The sequence below is a fragment of the Dermacentor silvarum genome, chromosome 9 (assembly GCF_013339745.2).
Source record: "Dermacentor silvarum isolate Dsil-2018 chromosome 9, BIME_Dsil_1.4, whole genome shotgun sequence".
Lineage (NCBI taxonomy): Eukaryota > Metazoa > Arthropoda > Arachnida > Ixodida > Ixodidae > Dermacentor > Dermacentor silvarum.
This window is the reverse complement of record NC_051162.1, coordinates 138,533,856-138,554,397: the sequence shown is the minus strand read 5'-3', so window position 1 is coordinate 138,554,397 and position 20,542 is coordinate 138,533,856. Positions and strand designations below refer to the sequence as shown.

The 20,542-nt window shown below is 45.4% G+C and overlaps 1 protein-coding gene across 3 annotated transcripts in view; it reads right to left on the bottom strand.

Moving 5' to 3' along the window:
* Positions 1-3,680: 3,680 nt before the first annotated feature.
* LOC119464446 (uncharacterized) overlaps positions 3,681-20,542 on the bottom strand; it is a 64,718-nt gene continuing 47,856 nt past the window's right edge. The window contains exons 2-5 of one of the 3 annotated variants that reach the window (XM_037725419.2): positions 8,603-8,778; positions 7,285-7,358; positions 6,455-6,535; positions 3,681-3,933 (exon numbers count right to left, since the gene is read on the bottom strand). In XM_037725419.2, the coding sequence (XP_037581347.1) occupies positions 3,740-3,933; positions 6,455-6,535; positions 7,285-7,358; positions 8,603-8,778 (525 nt within the window). In that variant the 3' untranslated portion in view covers positions 3,681-3,739. The remainder of the gene's footprint in view (positions 3,934-6,454; positions 6,536-7,284; positions 7,359-8,602; positions 8,779-20,542) is intronic. The other 2 variants (XM_049656330.1, XM_049656329.1) reach the window with 2 other exon arrangements.

Here is a 20,542-nt window from a genome sequence, read left to right as displayed (position 1 = left end):
CTTGCTGATCCATTCGTTCAAGTACAGTAAGCAACTTGCAGTTAAGAAAAAGATTATTCCTTCTACATTTCGGCTAAGTGATGGAAATAGATGGAACGCATCAAAGCTATCTCGTCTTCCTATTTCGATATCTCATGATGCGACAGATGGCTATGAGCTGGTATCAGATAGAGATAACTTACTCTCTTACGCTTGGTTAATCATTTTAATACTTCAACTACATGACAGCAGTTGGCTAGGCATTCTGTGCAGACAAATTCCAGACACCTAAAAGCATTCCGAGGTCCAGAGGGAGTTAGATGTTCCCCTGGACCATGATAAAGTTTCCACTCAACGCGGAATCTAGAGAAGTGCGGAGCAGTGATTCGCCGGTGTTTCCCCTGTGTTTTGCTCGTGTTTATCTTGTTTTATCCTGTGTTTACCTTGTGTTTAGCTGTTCTTTTCACGACGTTGGGATTAGCTTGACTGCGCTGGCGAGCAACTTCAGCTTCTCGAGTGCGCACCGCGTGATCAGCCCTGCGTCGGCGCTGTCTTTCACGGGCGAGCGCCCGCTGTCTCTCCAAGCTTGCGTGCTGCTCGGCGTCCATGGCAGGAAAGAGTGTCCCGGCGCGCGGGAACGGCTCTCTTTCAGCGCGCCCTAGCGGAATCGTTCCACTTGTGAGGCTGTGGCTCTCTCTCTCTTGGCTCAATTTTGACTGAGAAAAGAAGACCCACCAGCATGCGAGAAGTGCCACGAACCGCTAACAGTTATCTACATTCTACTGACCTGTACACACATTGAAGCACACAGACGAAAACTATTGCAGAACTTATACAAATCACACATACCTTTGTACCGTGCTGTAGTTTTAGGAGATGATCCACCAGTGCCATTACATGACGCGCTTAAATTTTTAGACGAAACTGGCTTTTAAAGCAAGGTATAGATCAATACAGCATTTGCTGTTATTAAATCTTAGTTCATAACACCCTGTGTTGGGTGCAGCATAGCCTTAGTCGCGTTTGCGCCACTAAAACCAATTCAACTAACTCTCTCTTGACTAGTTTCAGTATCAGTTTGGCGTTTTCTATTGAGTTTTCGTTAACTTGGGTTAATGAACGCATTTTCCTTATTTGATATTATTTTATACTTATTTGGTGTAATTTTATCCATTTCAGGAGAACTTTATGGTGTTTAATGTCTTGAAGCTAGACATTTCGACAGAATTACCTGTATGGTTGGGAAAATTGATTAAGACTTAGAGATTGACTCCAAGCAAATAAGGAAATTTACTAGCCCGACACACACCGCCACCTCCGAAGAATACCCCCTGAAGAAGGAGCCGAATTGGTTCCGAAACGTCGGGCTAGTAAATTTACTTATTTGGTTGGAGTCAATCTCTAAGTCTGTTTAATGTCTTACGTAGACCTTGTGTTGTGCGTGACACCCACCGACGAGGAACGACATCCCGGGCCCCTAAAGTGCTCCACACTTTACACACTTTAAAAATTAGTAGCCCTTCCTCGGTCGAGGAAATGTGAGTAAGCGAAGCTTGTCGTGTGTATCTCCTGTGTTCATCCGAACGAAGTGCACTGACGAGTACCACGTTGTGCTCGAACCACAGCCGGTCACACACACTGCAGCTGGCTCCAAAGTTCCGGTTGATTAACTTGAGTTAAAACCTAGCCGTCGCACCGGTGAAGTTGGCGCTAGCTTGCCGATGCGCGCAACACCTTTGTCGGGTTCCTGGAGGGCTATACAACGCTGACCTGTGGCCTCAGCATCGCGTTCCCACCACTCAAGGTCCGCGGCTCTTCGCTGACCTGTGGCCTCAACATCGCGCTCCCTCAACTCGGAGTCCGCAGCTCTGCGATGACGTTTCGCCTGGGCTTCGAAAGCCCTCACGCTAGAATCGGAACGTCAAAGACGAGGCCTTTCCCGAGCGCGTTCATTCTGGATGGATTTCCATGAAATTTATTCAAAATATAAATCTCTCCACTACATAAGACATTGAATGGCTTATACCCCTTTAAGCGATAGCCCATACTTCCGTAAACGCGGCCTCTCCATTACGACGACAGAAGAGAACTTCTACGCTGGAATGATTAGCGGCAACGCAGCCAGCTGTGGAAGCCGACGACGACGATGAATGCGGGAGCAGTGGCACGAGCGCTTGCCGACCACCTGTGCATATAAAACCCCGCTTTTACGGGAGCGTATGATGAACAGACATGCCGAGCCACCTCGCTCGACAAGGTCTGTCTTTCGAGAAGAGGCAGCTCAAGTGCCTAGTGTGATTGCAACCTTTGATTCCGTGCCTGAGTGGATTTCGTATCTGGATGCTTTTGTTTGTTTGCCAGATTTTTGAACTTTCATTGGACTGCCAAGCGTGTGTGCACTTGTTTTTCATGTGGGTATAATTGTAACGAAACTCTTTTTCGCATAGAAGTACTAATAATTCCATGCAATGAAGGCAAAAAAACAAAAAAACCGACAGTGGCCGAATCGGTTCGCGTGGTGGTCTCGCCACCCGGAGGGCGGTGGTTCGAATCAGGAGCCCGACGAGTCATTTTTATTTTCGCGCAGCTTGAGAGTGACAGTTTTCTTGCGGTCACACCTTGTTTTGTGCGTGACACCATGCGACAAGGGACGACATCCGGGGCCCCTAAAGTGCTCCGCACTTAAAATGGGTCTTTCCCAAGGAACATCGTAGGTTGACGAGCAATGTGAGTCTATAGGCTAAAGGAAAGCACTTTTTACGTTGAGGTTCTGTTTCCTGACATTCTATCAAAACGTAGAGGACTGTCAGCCTCTCGCCGCAACTACCACACATTGGAGGATCACCACCAGTTGTCAGAAAATTGTGCGTGCCACATTTATGCCCTATCCTGAGTCGACCGAACAGGGCATTAGTTTGTCGAGCTTTTGTTGGGGAGGGCCAAAAGGCTTCCAATATGACCTCATTTCCTTGCCTATAAAGGGCTTGAAACCTATGGCAGGAATTGATAGGCTTTGTTGTTATTGATGTGGCAATATGGTCAGCAAGCATATTACAGGGCAGGAAGGAAAGATGATAGGGAAGGAAAAGGTTGAGCACAGGGACAGGAAAAGGCGACCACGGATATGCCCCGGGTGGGTCAGCCCGGAGGCGCCGTCTACGTGAAGCGGAGGCCAAAGAGGTGAGTTGCCTCCGTCGAAGGGCCGCAAAGGTCCAGACACCCGGCGTCCGTTCAACCTCTACGTTCCCCTTTTCCCCGGACACGGCTAAGCCACGCACGGCTACGCGTGGAATTGTACAACCCCCATGTGCTCGGGTCCGTGGTGTCGCAGCCCACCAAACGACTGCTGACGCAGATGCCCCTGTAGGCTCAAAACAGTTCAAGTAGGCAAATAACGATATTCGCATTAAAAATGATGATGTTTTCGCTGCCAACATAATAAAGCGAGCCATGAACAATCACAGCAAGACAGTGTAGAGCGATAGAAAATGTATGAGCTGAGAAGAAGGGAGATTAGGGACTACTGAAATTAACGATTTTCGTGAGTAAAGGTGAGCACTGAGTTATTTTATGACTATAGCGGTTGCACATATTGAAGTGCTTACTTTGTCTCGCATTGTTATAATTCAGACTGCTGTTGACAACGGCAACTAATGTTCAATGACCACAATGTCAGTCATTTTGAAAGAATAGAGCACAGTCAACAGAAAGGAAGCTTTATTTCAGTAAGTGTGCCATACTCAAGAGAGGGCCAACAAACTCATTTGAAAGTGATCATATTTTTCCACCAGCCGTAGTTGTGGCTCCCGTAAATGCCGAGTGCCCTATTGCATGACGGATCGTACATATGGTACTGGGGAGCGCCGCCGCAGAACAGATCGAAGATGAAGTCGCAATAGCTGGCAGGTTCGCTGAGCGTGGGAGACACACGACGCCACATGGCACAGCCATATCCTGCCAAAAATTTATGATGATTAATGAAAAAAATGTTTAGATGATTAATACACTCTAAACCTCGATTTACATAAAATCTACAAAGTGAAACATATAAGAAAAATGGCCCTTTTACCGGAATGAATATCCTTGAGGGGCAGCTGTTCCTTCAGTCGCGTTTCTTGTCACGGCTACTGAATATCACTGTTAACATTGTTTCACATTAGATTTATGAAGTGGCATATCTTCAATTCGTTTCACATAGCTTTCAATACGAATTGGAACATATTTGCAAGCATTTTCCACTTTTGAGGGTCATAACAACGCTTAAAACGACAACGACAGGAAAAAAAGACGGCATACACCACGAAGGGCTTGTTCTGTAGTCGTCGACCACCAACCGCTTGCATACGTCAGTTCAACGAAATGCAACAACAGTAGTGTTGCGTTGGAGCGTAGTGCTTGTGGAATACGATTTCACAGTGGAGTATATATTCGAGGCAGCGACAACATTGGTGCACACTATCTCAGTCGAATATAGGTGTCAACATATTTTGGGTTTTAGTTTCCTTACGGCTAGAATTCACCATTGCTCAAGAGTGTCGCACTGACTGCGCTTGTAGTATGTATCCCTCAGGTACGGTGTTCGTGTGTGAGAAAAATTGTTTTGAGGAAAATAATGACGTGGACCTGTGACCTGTGACCCAGTGGTGCTCGCTTATTATCGTGCGTCGTGATTGGCGAGGCCAGAAGGTGTGTTGGCGGGGAAGGCGACGCGAAGACGGCAGACGGTGACCATCATTCGTGGAAATCCGACTCAGCGTAGGCTCCTGGATTTCCCGATGGCCCAGAGCCAGCCAACCAGGCAACCAACCGGGCCCCGCTGAGCAGGAGCGGGGTCCAGGGTTGCTTGGCGCTGCGGCACTACCGGACACTTGCAGCTCAGATTGAAGGCGGCTGGTTGAACAATGGCAGCTGACGCAAGGTCTGGGCAAGTATGGATGCCTAGACTACCCGCTAGGCAGTCCTGTCCCGTGACCCGATACGTGGCGTCGCCCCCGTCTGCGCCACCCGCCACCCACGCCTGCTAACGTCCTTCCAGCTTCCACCAGCGAAATCCAACGGCCACAGCACCGACTTCGCCGTGCCTACTATTAAGTGCCGACACGGACCAACAGCACCGCGAGAACGTCGCACTGTTATTAGACAGTTTTTGAATAGCGTTTGCAAACAATTAAACGTAAATGCATTACGTACGTAAAGCGCTGTCCTCACTGCGCATGCTCCGAACGTTACTGGATTTCTGTTGTTTGCGTGCGGTATGATAACAAGTAATTGGTGAGCTTAACGTTCGTAATGTTTACAGACGCTAGGAAATAGCGTTGTCGAACATGGCGGCGCCCACTTCAACGTGAATTATCGTGGTGGCTACGCTGCCACTCCCATTGATCGCCATCGGAATCAGTTTTCGCTTCCTCTAAACTCAACTGAAATGTTAGTTATGAGCGCATAGCGCGTCCAATTTCTGAGATCGTTCGTCGATTCCGGCGCTCGTAGGCCTGAGACGCGTCCGGATAACAGCAACAGGTTGGTTGCAAATGGATTTTCTTGGCTTGAATACGTTTGACACGAAGCACCAGATGGCTCCCTGTTCTTTAACGCCATCCTTACGTTTGCGTTCCCGTACTCTAAACTAAACGTCTTGAAGGGACACGCACTGTAACGGCCCGCAAAGGTGCTTATGTGTAACGTATGTAAGGCGACAAGCACTATTCTAAAACTGTCCATTGACTTGTACGTCGCTTTAGTGTTTAGGGTTTAGCATTCATGTTAGCTATTGGAGCGGGGACTTTAGCATTTCGCATAGTGGCTGAGGCCGCGTTAGTTGCTTGCAGTACGTGTTCTCATGTGTACGTCGTCATCATTTTTATTTTCTACTTGCAAATACATTTTTTATGCTCTTCTATGACACCCGTGTCGCTTTTGTTCATTTCTCAACGCAACGCACGTCTACAAGCTTGACGAACTCACGTTAAACAACCACACGACAACGACTTCACTTTTGGTGCACAGAAGGCGGATATTCAGAGGAATTTGAAAAGCATAAAGTGATCTACAATGGCCGAACAAGATATGCACGGATAATGCTTCTGATAGTATTGTATCATATTTCTAGCTTTGTTTCTTGTTTTATTGCAGTCTGTAGAGGAAATCCCCGATAGTGGCTCACAGGAGAATATAGTTAGCCGCTTTCTGTGTCAGACATGCACCGAAGGTAACATATACTGCGTATATGCAAAACTACTTCGATGGCGGTTACTTTTTAGTGAACAAGCAGCCTAATTAGGCTCTAAAAAGCGACATGTAATTATATATAATTTAAATTACACTATGGGGATTACGTACCAAAATCACCATCTGATTATGAGGCACGCCGAGGTGGTTGACTCCGGATTAATTTGGGCCATCTGGGCTTCTTTAACGTGCACCTAAATCTAAGTGTACGGGTGTTATTATATTAGAAAATTCTTGAGAAACTTACCGTTATCAGCATGGCGATAACGTCCAACGAAGCAAGTGTTGCAATCTTTGTAGATCGTATGCATTTGGAAATTGTCCGCGCCTAGAAAATAAGAAAAGTCGCAGTTTCGCCCGAAAGGCGAAGCATCAATTGCCATTGCAAATTAGTAGAGAGCGATACGGAGTAAGGATAGTAGTTTTATCGGCTGTATAAACTTGGAAACATTCGCTTAATAATTAACATGAATAAACATTGATAAACATATAATTAATAATAAACATATAAACATTGGAAACATTCGCTTAATAAGCAAACATGAATATATCACACTCGATGGCCGCAGACAACCGCTGTCAAAACGCTGGTGTGAGCAAGCGCGTCCGCAGCAGCGAGCGAAGCTTCGCGCGGTCTATCGCTTCAAACAAAACTGAGCGGCGAATGCACAGCGCATACAAAGGTAGGAACCGTGTGCAGATCTCTTTCAAATACGGTGCGCGCGACCACCCACAGCAGCGCAAAGTACAAGCACGCAGTTGCTGGCAGAGTAGAAGCCGCACCCCCTCCCTACCGCGCTGCCTTCCCGCTTTCCTCCTTTCACGTGCGAAATTGAGTGCCCAGTTACCTTTACTCCCGATCGCAAGATACGCAGTTGGGACCTCTGCCTTATCGCCATGCATGGTTGCAAGGTCATAAGGGGTGGGTAATGAGAGCGGAATAATATCGAGCGAAAAGAATCATCACATTTCACCAGCCGTGGTGAACTACAAATCAGTACATTTACAAAAGAGTCATATCGTGACATTTCGCGGCGATTTCCCTCACCATGACTCATCCCTTTTGCACTGACTTACCGTTGAAGGCCAAAAAGTTGTACTTATTCCTTGCTCTGTATCCTGGAGTAGAAGTGAGGACATAACGGCCGACACTGCAAAAAGAAAGTAGCTTGTTTAACGCAAATTTCGATAATATTTATGGCTGCACGTGCAAAAGGATCACCGAGTTGTACACAACTGTGCACAATAAAGCACTTTCGTAGTAAAAAGCATTTTCATTTTTATTTAAAGCTCTCTTTCTTTTGATTTGCTCAAAGGTTGCACTGAAAGAAAGTGCGCACCATCCTGTCCAGCGTTGTGAGTCTGATGTTTTCAGTTTTAGCTGGTAAGTAATTATTACTTCCTCATAACCGGCATAACATGATACTCGACAAAATGATGCCTATAATTCTTCATTTATCTATAAGCACACACTAGTTATTACTGTAATGCAGTAAAATGCAGAACGAAACAGGACTATGACATGTCTCTGTCATGTTGAGGGCTAGTCTTTTTGCACGCTTAACCTCCCAGTGGGAGCTGTTGTGGCGCAGGAAGGCAACAGGATCATTAAAAATTTCGCGCTTTGTTTTTAAATTATGTTTCTAAACGCAGTTGAGAATAACTATACGCAATGTTTAACATTTCTACCGTGAAAGTTGTTCTAGATGCGTTATTCATCTTGGCAACATTAATAAAGAAATCCCCGTAACTGTCAGAGCATCAGTGCACCAGAATTCGATGCACCTGACATCAGGCACAAAAAAGTACTTGGCATTTGAGAACACCTTAACTACTGCATTACGGAGCAAGTGCTTAGCGCTCATATTATATTTCGCGCTGAAAACTTACTATTAATGCTACGGAAATGTCCTCGCATCTAGTTTTAAACTGCTTTATGAGTCCGATGAAATTTGAATGTTTTGTTTGAACGCTAACATATTGTATTTAATTTTAACGTTATTTCGAACAATCCTTTTTTCCACAATAATTTTATGACGCATGCCTACGAGTGAATTTTTGTTGTAGCGCAAAAAGCACAAGGACGCAGAAGAAGAACAGTGACATACACAAGACGCTAAGACACTCTCTAGCGCCTCGTGTGTGTTTCTCATCTTCTTCTACGTCCTTGTGCTATTAGCGCTACAAGATAACACTGCAAAATGTTACACCAACAAGCCCAAATTTCTACACTGATGGACTTAATGAGTTGTCCGTCCACTTAGAACTTTGCCTTGCGACCACTGGTGTCTGCAAAGTATTTATGAAAATTCTTCAGCCGCCATGTAAATTCAGATTTCGGTCACAGTATTTGTGCACATGCATCTTTCTTTCTGAAAATTGTCGAGAGTGTTACCTTGAACCGCATCCACGTCCATAACCATCCTGACACCAAGAGAACCTCACGTTCATGCTGTTACCCATGAACGGTCCAATTCTCTCATATTTCACGCATTTAGCGGTTCCGCCGAAGTGTGGATCGTAGGCGTAATTTCTCTTCATCATGACCCAGTCGCCATTGTTGGGATAGCACTAAGCAGGTAAACAAAAGGGAAGAAATGTATTAACGGCCTTTAAGCGCAGAATTTGAAAATAGCATAAAACATGGCTAGCGCAGTTAATGGTCAGAGTTGTGTAAAACAGTAGTCAAGGCCTGGGGCCTGACCACATTCGCTCAAAATACCAGAGAGTTTGCAACACAGGATCCGACACCGACTTCTTGAACATCGGGCTGCCCATTTAACAGGAAGATTGTTCGGTTTGTTTTTAAGATGTCTTCTTTGGAACATTGTAAACCTTGTACATCACTTCCTCATCATGAGTATCACCATAACCATCATAACCAGCAGCGTTAGAGCATGAACATCAGCATCCAGTTTACGCCAACTCTCGGGCTAAGGTTTCTGAATGAATTTTCAATTACTATTGCGCTGTGTCATCCCAATCCAGCATATGTCTTCAACCTGGTTATATTAGCATGCAATTGTTAGCGCATTTTATTTCCCTTAATTGGCACACCCTTAGGCTTTCCAGTCAGTAACTAATATTATAAATACCACGAGTTTGTTGTTGCTTGTTTTACTTCAGTTGCCCAACTCATACTATTGCTATTATTCTCAAGTACGTCATCAGTTACCCAGGTTTTCTCTTTAATGCAAATTGCTGTTTTCCCATCTTATGCGGTGAATTTGTTTCTGTCTCTGATTCCCCGCTCCATGGCTGCTTGCGTTGTCACTAAGCTGTTATGAGGTTATTGATGTTCTAGTGCCGTATAAGCGAATGCTGGCAGAATGCACCATTTTATGGGTTTCGGTATGAGTCATCTCTTTCCGTCTGCTGATTTCTGTTCTTTTGGATGTTGACGCTATGAATTCAACACAGATATTTTGTCTAAACTAAGTTCCAGACTCTCGAGGAGAGTGAATTACAGAAGCCAAATATTGATTGCCTGGGGAAACTAATAAACTCAACATTTATAGTCTAGTTTTCTTCCATTAATTATATGACATTGCGTGAGATGTCTGTCCGAGTGGCTGTCACCTACCGCTATAATGTCTTTGGTGTCCACAGAAGGGCTACTGTGTGATTGCAGCAGTCACAATCTTATGAAAAAAGTGAATTTCCTGCAGACATGTAAGTTTCGAAATAGTCAATCTAATATACACGCGGTAATGTCGACCCAGTAGGCACACAAGTGCATTATATCGTCTGTAATGTAAATCAGTAACGTTAGTGTGATGAGCTGTATTCGCGCATTTAATTTTTTTTCTAAAAAGAGCTCAATCTAGAAGTGTTCGTCGAACAGAGAGAGAGAGAGAGAGAGAGAGGGATGCATTGTAAGGCAGGAGGCTAACCATAGGTAGTGCTTGTTGGCTACTATGTGTGACACATGTAGCAGTAACAAAACATTACCACACCTTGTCTGTGTCTGCTCACGCTGTGGTGCCGAAATACAAATGCAGGATAGAGTGCCTAATTGTCTATTATCAAGCCAAAATATTGTAGGCCAGTGCTTCTATATGAAGTCCGCCCAAAGAGCAATTCTTGCACTACTACCTGATGTCAACTGGCCTTCATGACAGACATTAAGAACGCCTCCTGCTACCGCTGTATACTATACGCCGTTTAGTTTGGTCGTGCACATGGCCGAGTAAGATATGAGCTGTAACAGAATACGTGCTTGGGCTGGTCGGCAAAACATTCTTTCTTATAGAAAAAGGATTACTTTGCACCCAATTCGCGAGGAAGAAACCGCTCTGTCCTCTCGCATTCTTTCCGTTCGTGTCAGTTGTGCGCAAAATAATGTTTTATTATTTGTTTTATTTTATTTATTTACAAAATACTGCAGGCCCAAGCTAGCGCCCATGCAGGAGGGGTATCAAAGGGTTTACACAAGCACTGGTAAAAACACCAAACAGAATTTATCACAGATCACGAAGAGAGGAAAAGAAAAATAACAGTAAACATTTTTTTTCTAGATGAAAGAGTCGGAAATACTATATAGCTTTAGAGCTTCTAAAACATCTCAAACTTACTTAATCCCACAAAGCCCAAACACCATTCCACATCAACGACAATTAAAACAACGTGTTCACATTTATTTCTGGCCATGAAGATATGTTTATTGGTACAAGGAAAACAATGAAATGTTATTGAGTAAACATTAATTAGTACGGCATTACTTAATTTGTAATTTATTTGCTGTACTATCACGACTGTAAACTTCCTCCAGCACATCAAAAACCTTAGTACGGACTCTAGTTTAGGTCATTAGCACATGAATTTGAACTTTTAGGCATCAAATTCAGCCCATCAAAAATGAAGCGTTGGGCGTTGTGGGGTTAAACGAGCGATGCCTTGCATTTCCCCCCTCAGTTCTTAGAAATCTTGAGGAACCAAGCCTTGCGGGATAAGGTGTATAAGAACTGTTTTCGCTGCTAATTTTATCAGCTTCATCGTTCTTAACCTTACATAGAAAAGAGAACTGCGAACGTAATTTAGCGTTAAATTCTTGTGGGATGTACCCCTGTGTGCCACAACTTGGCAACCTGCTTACGTTTTTGGAATGGAAGGCGTGCTGTAGAAAATTGCCGAAACGAAGTCTATGGTGCTCACTCAGTTTAGATTTATGCATTCGCTCCCTATCTTTCTTTGTGTGGCCATAAAGCACTTCAACTATACGAGGAATTGTGTCAACCAGGCCACTTGATTTATTAGCGGGATTGAATGTCTCCAAGCAACACAGGAAGATTTAGAGACGATATATTGAACTTCGGAATAATTATCAGATCCAACGTGTTCCTAATTGTGCACCTAAATCTACGTAACAAATATTTTTATTTTAGCCCCTATCAGGATATGGTCAGCACAGCCGATATTCTTGTGCGCTAGCAGGACGGCATAGCCGCTAGTTTACCACTGCACATGTAAACCAGCCTCTACCATTGTTATCATCATCATCGTCAGCCTATATTTATGTCCACTGCAGGACAAAGGCATCTCCCTGCGATCTCCAATTACCCCTGTCTTGCGCTAGCTGATTCCAACTTGCACCTCCCCGCAGGGGCGCCTGCGTCAGCAGGCGTTTGGTGAGCTGCGCCACCACGTACCCGAGCACACGAGGGTTGGACCCTCCCGCGTCTAACCGTGCGCGGCTTAGCCGTGTCCGGGGAAAAGGGGATCCTGGGGGTTGAGCCAACGCTGAGTGTTTGGACCTTTAAGGCCCCTCGGCGGAGGCAACACACCCCTTTGGCCTCGGCTTCACGTAGACGGCACCCCCGGACTGACCCACCCGGGGGAAATCGGTAGTTGCCTTTTCCTGTCTCTCTCTCCAATCTTCGTCTTTCTCTCGCCTTTTCATCTTTCCTGTCTTCTACTCTCTTCTATATTACTTCCGATCTTCTTGGCAGCGAGGGTTAACCCTGTGTGAGTAGCCAACCTAGGTTATTTCATATTTGGTTATAGTGGTGACGTACGGCTGGCGTCTGCAGGACCTGTGTTTACAGGCCCTGCAGCGTCCCCTTGTTGGGCTCCGTGGTGGGTGGCTGGCGTTGCTGCCGAAAAATCCATATATCCTTATGGCTAGTTCCTTCCCATCACTCCCTGATCGCCGTCTGAAACGAGGGCGCACCGAAGACGTGTTCCAGTTCTTTGGACAACAAAGACAAAACTTCCCTAGATTCCATGTAATTCACTCCGAAAAAGCAGGAAGACAAGTACGAACAATCTCTCCATTTCTAGTCTCTAAATCCCTAACTGAGACTCTTGGGCCAGGTTACAAGGCATCGAGGATGGCCAGTGGTGATCTCCTCTTGGAGCTCCATGATCAGAAACAATATGACAAGCTGCCTAATCTAGTGTCCTTTGGGGACATCCAAGTAACTGTAACCCCACACCGCACCATGAACACCACCCGAGGTGTTGTCTCAGACGACGATTTGTTGGAATTGACTGAAGCTGAACTCTTGGAGGGCTTCAGTGAACAGAATGTTATCAACGTTAGGCGAATTAAAATGAGGCGTGACGGAAAAGAAATCCAGACTAAGCACCTGATACTCACTTTCAATTCAAGTGTTCTGCCCGAGTCCATCGAGGCCGGGTACATCAAACTTCGTGTAAGGCCATACGTGCCAAATCCTCTGAGATGTTTTAAGTGCCAGCGCTTTGGGCACAGCTCACAGAACTGCCGAGGTCGGCAAACTTGTGCGAAATGCAGCGCACACGAACACACTTCTGAATCTTGTGAAAACTCTCTCCACTGTGTAAACTGTGATGGGGAACACGCCGCATACTCGCGGTCCTGCCCATTCTGGAAAAAGGAAAAGGAAATTGTCACAATTAAAGTAAAACAAAACATTTCGTTCAAAGAGGCACGTCGGCAGGTATCCTACCTGCCAAAAACCAGCTTTGCCGAAGTGGTGCGTCAGGGGGCTGCGCCACAACGGCTTTCGGCGGCTGTCTGGCACACGCGTAGTGAGCCAGCCGTGACGCCATCCGCCCCCTCGGCGGCTGCAGCTAGTGCTGCTCCGCCATCTCAGAAGAAGGGGCCATCGACCTCCGGGCTGGTGGCCTCAAGGGTCTCGTCTCTTGAGACGAGGCCTTCAACGCGAACAAACCGCTCTCAAGAGCGGGTGTCCAGCGCGCCGCAAGAGCCGATGGACACATCTTCTAGCCAGACGGCGCAGCCAGCGCCTAAGGAGCGGCGAGAATCTCTCGACCGCTCCAAAAAAGAGAAACCCCGCATTACAGGGCCTCTAAAGGGTTCTGTAAGCTAACTTTCTTTTCTTAAACACACAGCACAAAACTCTTTTTATTATGGGCTCTCAAATAATTCATTGGAACGTCAGAGGTCTCCTTCAAAATCTTGACGACGTTAAAGAACTCCTCCACAAGTTTAGTCCCAGGGTGCTGTGTGTTCAAGAAACACACCTCAAACCTACACAAACAAATTTCCTTAGACAATATGCTATTTTTCGCAAAGACCGCGAGGACACTGTCGTGTCATCCGGTGGTGTAGCTATCATAGTAGACAGAGGTGTTGCCTGCCGGGAAATAAAACTTCGTACGCCCCTAGAGGCAGTTGCTGTCCAAGGGGTGCTGTTTGACAAGCTAGTCACTATCAGCTCTATATACATCCCTCCCAGTTATCACCTTAATAAAACCGAATTTCAAAACTACATAGATGAACTTCCGGCTCCATACATAGTTGTCGGAGATTTGAACGCACACAACACACTGTGGGGAGACTCTCGTTGCGATGCGAGAGGTCGCCTAATCGAAAACTTTCTCTTTTCCTCAGGAGCATGTATACTTAATAAGAAAGAGCCAACATACTACAGTGTGGCGCATAATACATACTCCTCCATAGATTTAACTATAGTATCAAGCACACTAATGCCGTACCTAGAGTGGTCCGTTCTCAACAACCCTTTTGGGAGCGACCACTTCCCTATTATATTAAACTTAACAAAACAAGATATAAGCTCACCACACATTCCCCGATGGAAGGTTGACACAGCTAACTGGGAACGTTTCCGAGAACTTACGTATTTAAGCACGGATGATATTGCCTCCTTTAATATAGAAGACGCTGTGGCATATATTACAGGCTTTATAATTGACGCTGCCACGAAATGCATCCGTCAAACTAACGGACTTACGAATAAACGTCGCATCCCGTGGTGGAATGAAGAGTGTAAACAAGCGCGGAAAAATCAAAACAGGGCTTGGGGACGACTTCGCGACTCTCCAACTGCCGAAAACTTGATTAGTTTCAAACAAATAAAATCCCAGGGTAGAAGAACGCGCCGACGTGCTAAAAGAGAGAGTTGGGAGAAGTACATCTCCAGTATAAATTCTTACACAGATGAAACAAAAGTGTGGAATCGAGTTAGTAAATTAAAAGGCAGGGAGGTACAACCATTACCCTTAGTCAGTAGCCAAGGTGAGAGCCTGGAAGAACAGGCAGACTGTCTGGGCGAATACTTTGAACATGTATCCAGTGCGTCCCATTACACACAAACATTTCTCAGGTTCAAAGAACACGCAGAGCGAACGCCCCTTGATCGAAAATGTTCACGGAATGAAGATTACAACTGCAAATTCAGCCTAGTTGAACTCAAAGCTTCTCTTACTTGCTGCAACAACTCGGCGCCAGGTGGCGATCGCGTCATGTATGAAATGATTAAGCACCTGCATCCTGAAGCGCTGAAAACACTCCTGTCTCTTTTCAATGCCATGTGGGCGGCTGGGTATATCCCGTCCTCGTGGAAGGAGGCTATAGTCATCCCCGTGCTTAAACAAGGCAAAGACCCGTCCCTAGCCAGCAGCTATAGACCAATAGCGCTGACAAGTTGTCTGTGCAAACTGTTTGAAAAAATGATCAACAGGCGCCTAATATGTTTCCTTGAAAATAACAAACTACTAGACCCCTTCCAATGTGGTTTCAGGGAAGGTATGTCCACAACAGACCACCTTGTTCGCATTGAGTCTTATATCAGGGATGCATTTATACATAAACAGTTCTGTCTTTCAGTGTTTCTTGACCTAGAGAAAGCTTACGATACAACATGGCGCTACGGCATTCTTCGAGATCTTTTGGCGATGGGTGTCCGTGGCAACATGTTAAATACAATCGAATGTTACCTATCTAATCGCACATTCCGCGTAAGAGTAGGTAACGCTTTGTCTAAGTCATTTACCCAACAGACCGGTGTGCCACAGGGAGGCGTGCTTAGTTGCACACTATTTATTGTAAAAATGAATTCCCTGCACACAGTCATTCCACGGACAATGTTCTATTCCGTTTATGTCGACGATGTGCAAATTGCCTTCAAGTCATGCAATATTGCCATCTGCGAACGACAAGTGCAGCTTGTAATAAACAAATTGTCCAAATGGGCAGATGAGAACGGTTTTAAAGTAAACGCCCAGAAGAGCACTTGCGTACTCTTTACAAACAAAAGAGGCATAACGCCTGTCCCCAGTATACAAATCAAAGGAGATGCACTCTCTGTCAGCAGCGAGCATAAGTTTCTAGGCATTATTTTAGATTGCAAGCTTACATTTATTCCTCATATTAAGTATCTTAGGGCAAAATGCCTGAAGACAATGAACCTTTTAAAGCTTCTGTCGCGTACGACTTGGGGTAGTGATCGAAAGTGTTTGCTTAACCTGTATAAAAGTCTTGTCCTCTCACGCCTTGATTACGGGTCTATAATTTATAATTCTGCAACGCCAAGTGCATTAAAAATACTAGACCCTGTTCACCACTTAGGTATCCGTCTCGCGACTGGTGCTTTCAGGACAAGTCCAATCCAGAGCCTCTATGTAGAGTCGAATCAGTGGTCACTTCATCTGCAGCGGTCATACAGCAGTTTTACATATTTTCTGAAAGTGCAAGCAAATACTGAACATCCGTCTTATTCAACAATAAACGATGTGACCGCTGCCACACTATTCCACAATCGACCTGCAGCGAGAAAGCCATTCTCTTTGCGTGTGAGGAATCTTAGTGAGGAAATGGGTGTTCCGCTGCTTGATCATCGTCCTATGGCCCCAGTGAAACTGTTACCTCCGTGGCAGTGGCAGCACATAGATTGTGACACATCATTTATAGAAGTCACGAAACACGCACCAGAGGCACACATTAAAATGCATTTCCTAGAACTTCAGTCCAAGTACTCGTGCACAGAGTATTACACAGACGCTTCTAAGTCACATGCCGGTGTTTCTTATGCAGCCGTCGGCCCATCCTTCTCGGAATCCGGTGTACTACACCCGGAAACAAGTATCTTTACGGCTGAGTCCTATGCACTTTTATCAGCTGTAAAGCATATAAAGAAATCAAAACTTCAAAAGACTATCATATATACAGACTCTCAAAGTGTCGTGAAAGCCTTGATGTCAATCTGCAAACTAAGAAATCCTGTACTCATTGAGCTCTATTCTGTTCTCTGTAGAGCTTACGCAACTAACCAGCATGTCATTATATGCTGGGTGCCTGGGCATAGAGGCATCGAGGGCAATGTTCTTGCTGACCAAATGGCCACATCAGTGACATCACCCGCTATTAACTCTACAGCTGCTGTTTCTGCAGCAGATTTGAAACCTTTCTTGCGAAAGAAACTGCGAAGCCACTGGCAATGCTTGTGGGACACACAAACAAGTAATAAGCTTCATTTGATTAAGCCACAGTTAGGTTACTGGCCCCCCATAACTAAAACACGACGAACTGATGTCCTGTTCTGTCGTCTAAGAATAGGACATACATATGGCACCCACAATTTTTTGCTTATTGGTGATGAACCACCAACCTGTGGTAGATGTGGTGAGAGGCTGACCGTCCTCCATGTCCTCGTGGAGTGTCGGGAAGCCGAAGCCGAGAGAAGGAAACATTTTCCTGTAGCATACCGCTACAATATCCCTCTGCATCCCATGCTGTTTATTGGTGAAGAACCGCTTTTTAATGCCAAAGCAGTCCTCGATTTTTTGAATGATGTTGTGCTACATGTTATTAGCCCAATAAGTTCGTAGCACATCCTCTCTCCAGAGGATGTTGCTGAGATAATTTTTTTTATAGCACATACCTCCAGGCCCTTGTGGTTCAAGGGCTCTGTTTAGGTAGTAGTGCTTCTTGCCAATTACTGTATCTTAAATATTTTAAATATATTATTCTTCTTTCTCAATGCATTCCTCATTTCATAGTACACATCATTAGTCATTGCCATGATTTTAGTACATATATATTTTACGCACTTTACAGCGATAATTTTAGGCCTCTTTACAGCCACGTTTCATCCACTTCTCAGAATTCATTGCTCGACGGCACATTCACAAACACTGGCATGGCGCTCTTTGGCCATAACTGGCCCTTGCGCCATAAAACACCACACATCATCATCAGATATCATGCTGCATGGACAACGCATATCAATCAACACTGAACACAAATTTTTAGGCATTATACTTGACACAAAACTAACCTTCATTCCTCATATCAAGTACCTCAAAGCTAAGTGCCTGAAAACAATGAACATCCTGAAAATACTGTCACACACAACATGGGGTAGCGACAGAAAATGCCTCATGAACCTCTACAGGAGCCTTGTACGATCGCGGTTAGACTACGGCGCAGTAGTGTATAACTCTGCTACCCCCAGTGCTCTGAAGATGCTGGACCCTGTGCATCATCTTGGTATCCGCCTCGCCACCGGTGCCTTCAGGACAAGCCCTATTCAAAGCCTCTATGTTGAATCGAACGAATGGTCCCTTGATCTACAACGATCTTATTCTACTTTTAATTACTTTCTGAAAGTACACACTGATAAAGACCATCCTTGTTATCCTACCATCAGCGATATGACCTCTGCAACACTTTTTCATAACAAGCCTGCAGCAAGAGAGCCACTCTCACTCCGTGTGAGGAGGATGAGCGAAGATATGGGCGTTCCGCTTCTTGAAAATCGCCTAATGGCTCCTGCTAAGCCGTTACCGCCGTGGTTGTGGCAGATCATTGACTGCGACACGTCATTTGTTGAGGTAACCAAGCACGCTCCAGAGGCCCACATTCGTATGCATTTTCGAGAGTTACAATTTAAGTACTCGTGCCCAGAATACTACACAGATGCGTCTAAATCGCATGCCGGCGTGTCTTATGCAGCCGTCGGCCCATCCTATTCGGAGTCAGATGTTCTTCACCATCATACAAGCATCTTTACAGCAGAGGCGTATGCACTATGGTGCGCTGCGAAACAGATCAAGCAGTTAAAACTACATAAGGCGGTCATATATACAGACTCGTTAAGCGTCGTTAAAACATTGATGTCATGTTGCAAACACAAAAATCCAGTAATTACAGAACTTTTCTCACTCCTATGTACTATTTATGCCTCTGGCCAACATGTAACGGTATGCTGGGTGCCTGGACACAGAGGTATTGAAGGTAACGTGCTAGCAGACCGAATGGCAACTTCCTTAGATACAAAATCTTGCAACCTGTCCATAGCTGTTCCAGTTATAGACCTAAAGCCATATTTGCGGAAAAAACTGAGAACGTACTGGCAACATAAGTGGGACGCTGAAATCCTTAATAAGCTCCACGTGATTAAGCCACATTTAGGGCACTGGCCATCACTGACCAACTCGAGACAAAGTGATGTCCTATTCTGTCGTCTCAGAATAGGGCACACTTATGGTACACATAGCTTTTTGTTGACTGGCGGTGAACCTCCAATCTGTAGTAGATGTGGGAACACCCTCAGTGTTCAGCATGTCTTCCTGGAATGTCGCGAAGCACAAGCCGAGAGGGAAAAACACTTCCCTTTAGCATATAGGCAGTGTATACCGCTTCACCTGACACTGTTTCTAGGCAGAGAACCGCTTTTCGACATGAAATCTGTTTTAGCATTCTTAAGTGACATCCATACGCTCAACGTATTCTGCCCAAGAAATTCGTAGCACGGCCTCCTGCGAGAGGCCGCTGTTGCGATGTCAACCCTTGTTTGTAGCACATGCCTCCGGTCCCTTGTACTCAAGGTACCTGGTGAGGCTGTTGTGCTACTCGTTGTCAAGCATCACCTTTTCATATTTAAATACATGTTACCACAACCTTGTTGCACATTTCATACTCATTGCATACGCCACTTCAGTCACTATCATTATTTTACTACCTATATGTTTTACGCCATTTACAGCGACAGTTTTTAGGCCCCTTTACAGCCATGTCACATCTACCATTAGAAACTCATTGCGTGCGTCATAGCAGCTCATCGATTACATTACCACTTGTCATGGCGCTCTTTGGCCATACCTGGCCCTTGCGCCATAAAACACCACACATCATCATCCAACTTGCACCTGCAAATTTCCTAACTTCATCACCCCACCTAGTTTTCTGCCCTCCACGAATGCGCTTCCCTTCTCTTGGCACCCATTGTGTAACTCTAATGGTCCTACGGCTATCCATCCTACGCATTACATGGCCTGCCCAGCTCCATTTTTTGCCCTTAATGTCAACTAGAATATCGGTTATCCCCGCTTGCTCCCTGATCCGCATCGCTCTCTTCCTGTCTTTTAATGTTAGGCCTAGCATGTTTCGGTCCATCGCTCTTTGTGCGGTCCTTCACTCATTCTCTAGCTTCTTTGTTAACCTCCAAGTTTCCGCCCCATATGTTAGCCCCGGTAGAATGCAATGATTGTACACTTTCCTTTTCAATGACAGTGGTAAACTCCCAGTCAGGATTTGGCAATGCCTGCCAAATCCTGACCATGGTTATACGAATATACTATACGCGACAATGCATGTTAGGCTATACCCCTAATGATGGGTATACAGATGAGCGAATTAGGCTTGCTGACAGCGAGTGCGTGACCGCATTTCAACACTATTCGACTGAAGTGTGCACAACCCATCTCGCGATGAATGGTGACGTTAATGCAATTAGCACTGAAGCAATGCCCCTAACACCTCTTATTGCCACCGCAGCGACGCGTTATGTATGGGGCGTGCATGCAGCCGGGCTGCTCTCTAGCGCTTCCTCCTGGACACGCAGCGTCTTTCAGCGGCACCTTCGCGGTGTCCGCTCATGGCACTTGCATGAATATATTATTGAGACACGTTTGAATGAGGCGATCTGTGTACGGCCCAGCAGCGGATAAATTTTAAAATATTTTTTTTTGCCATTGAAGAGTGGCACATACAAAGGCACATAATTACCCATGGTGGCGTCAAGGAGGTTCATTGAAGAGCAGCAGACACCCATTGGCGTGCACCCAGTGACTCGAATTTGCATCAAAG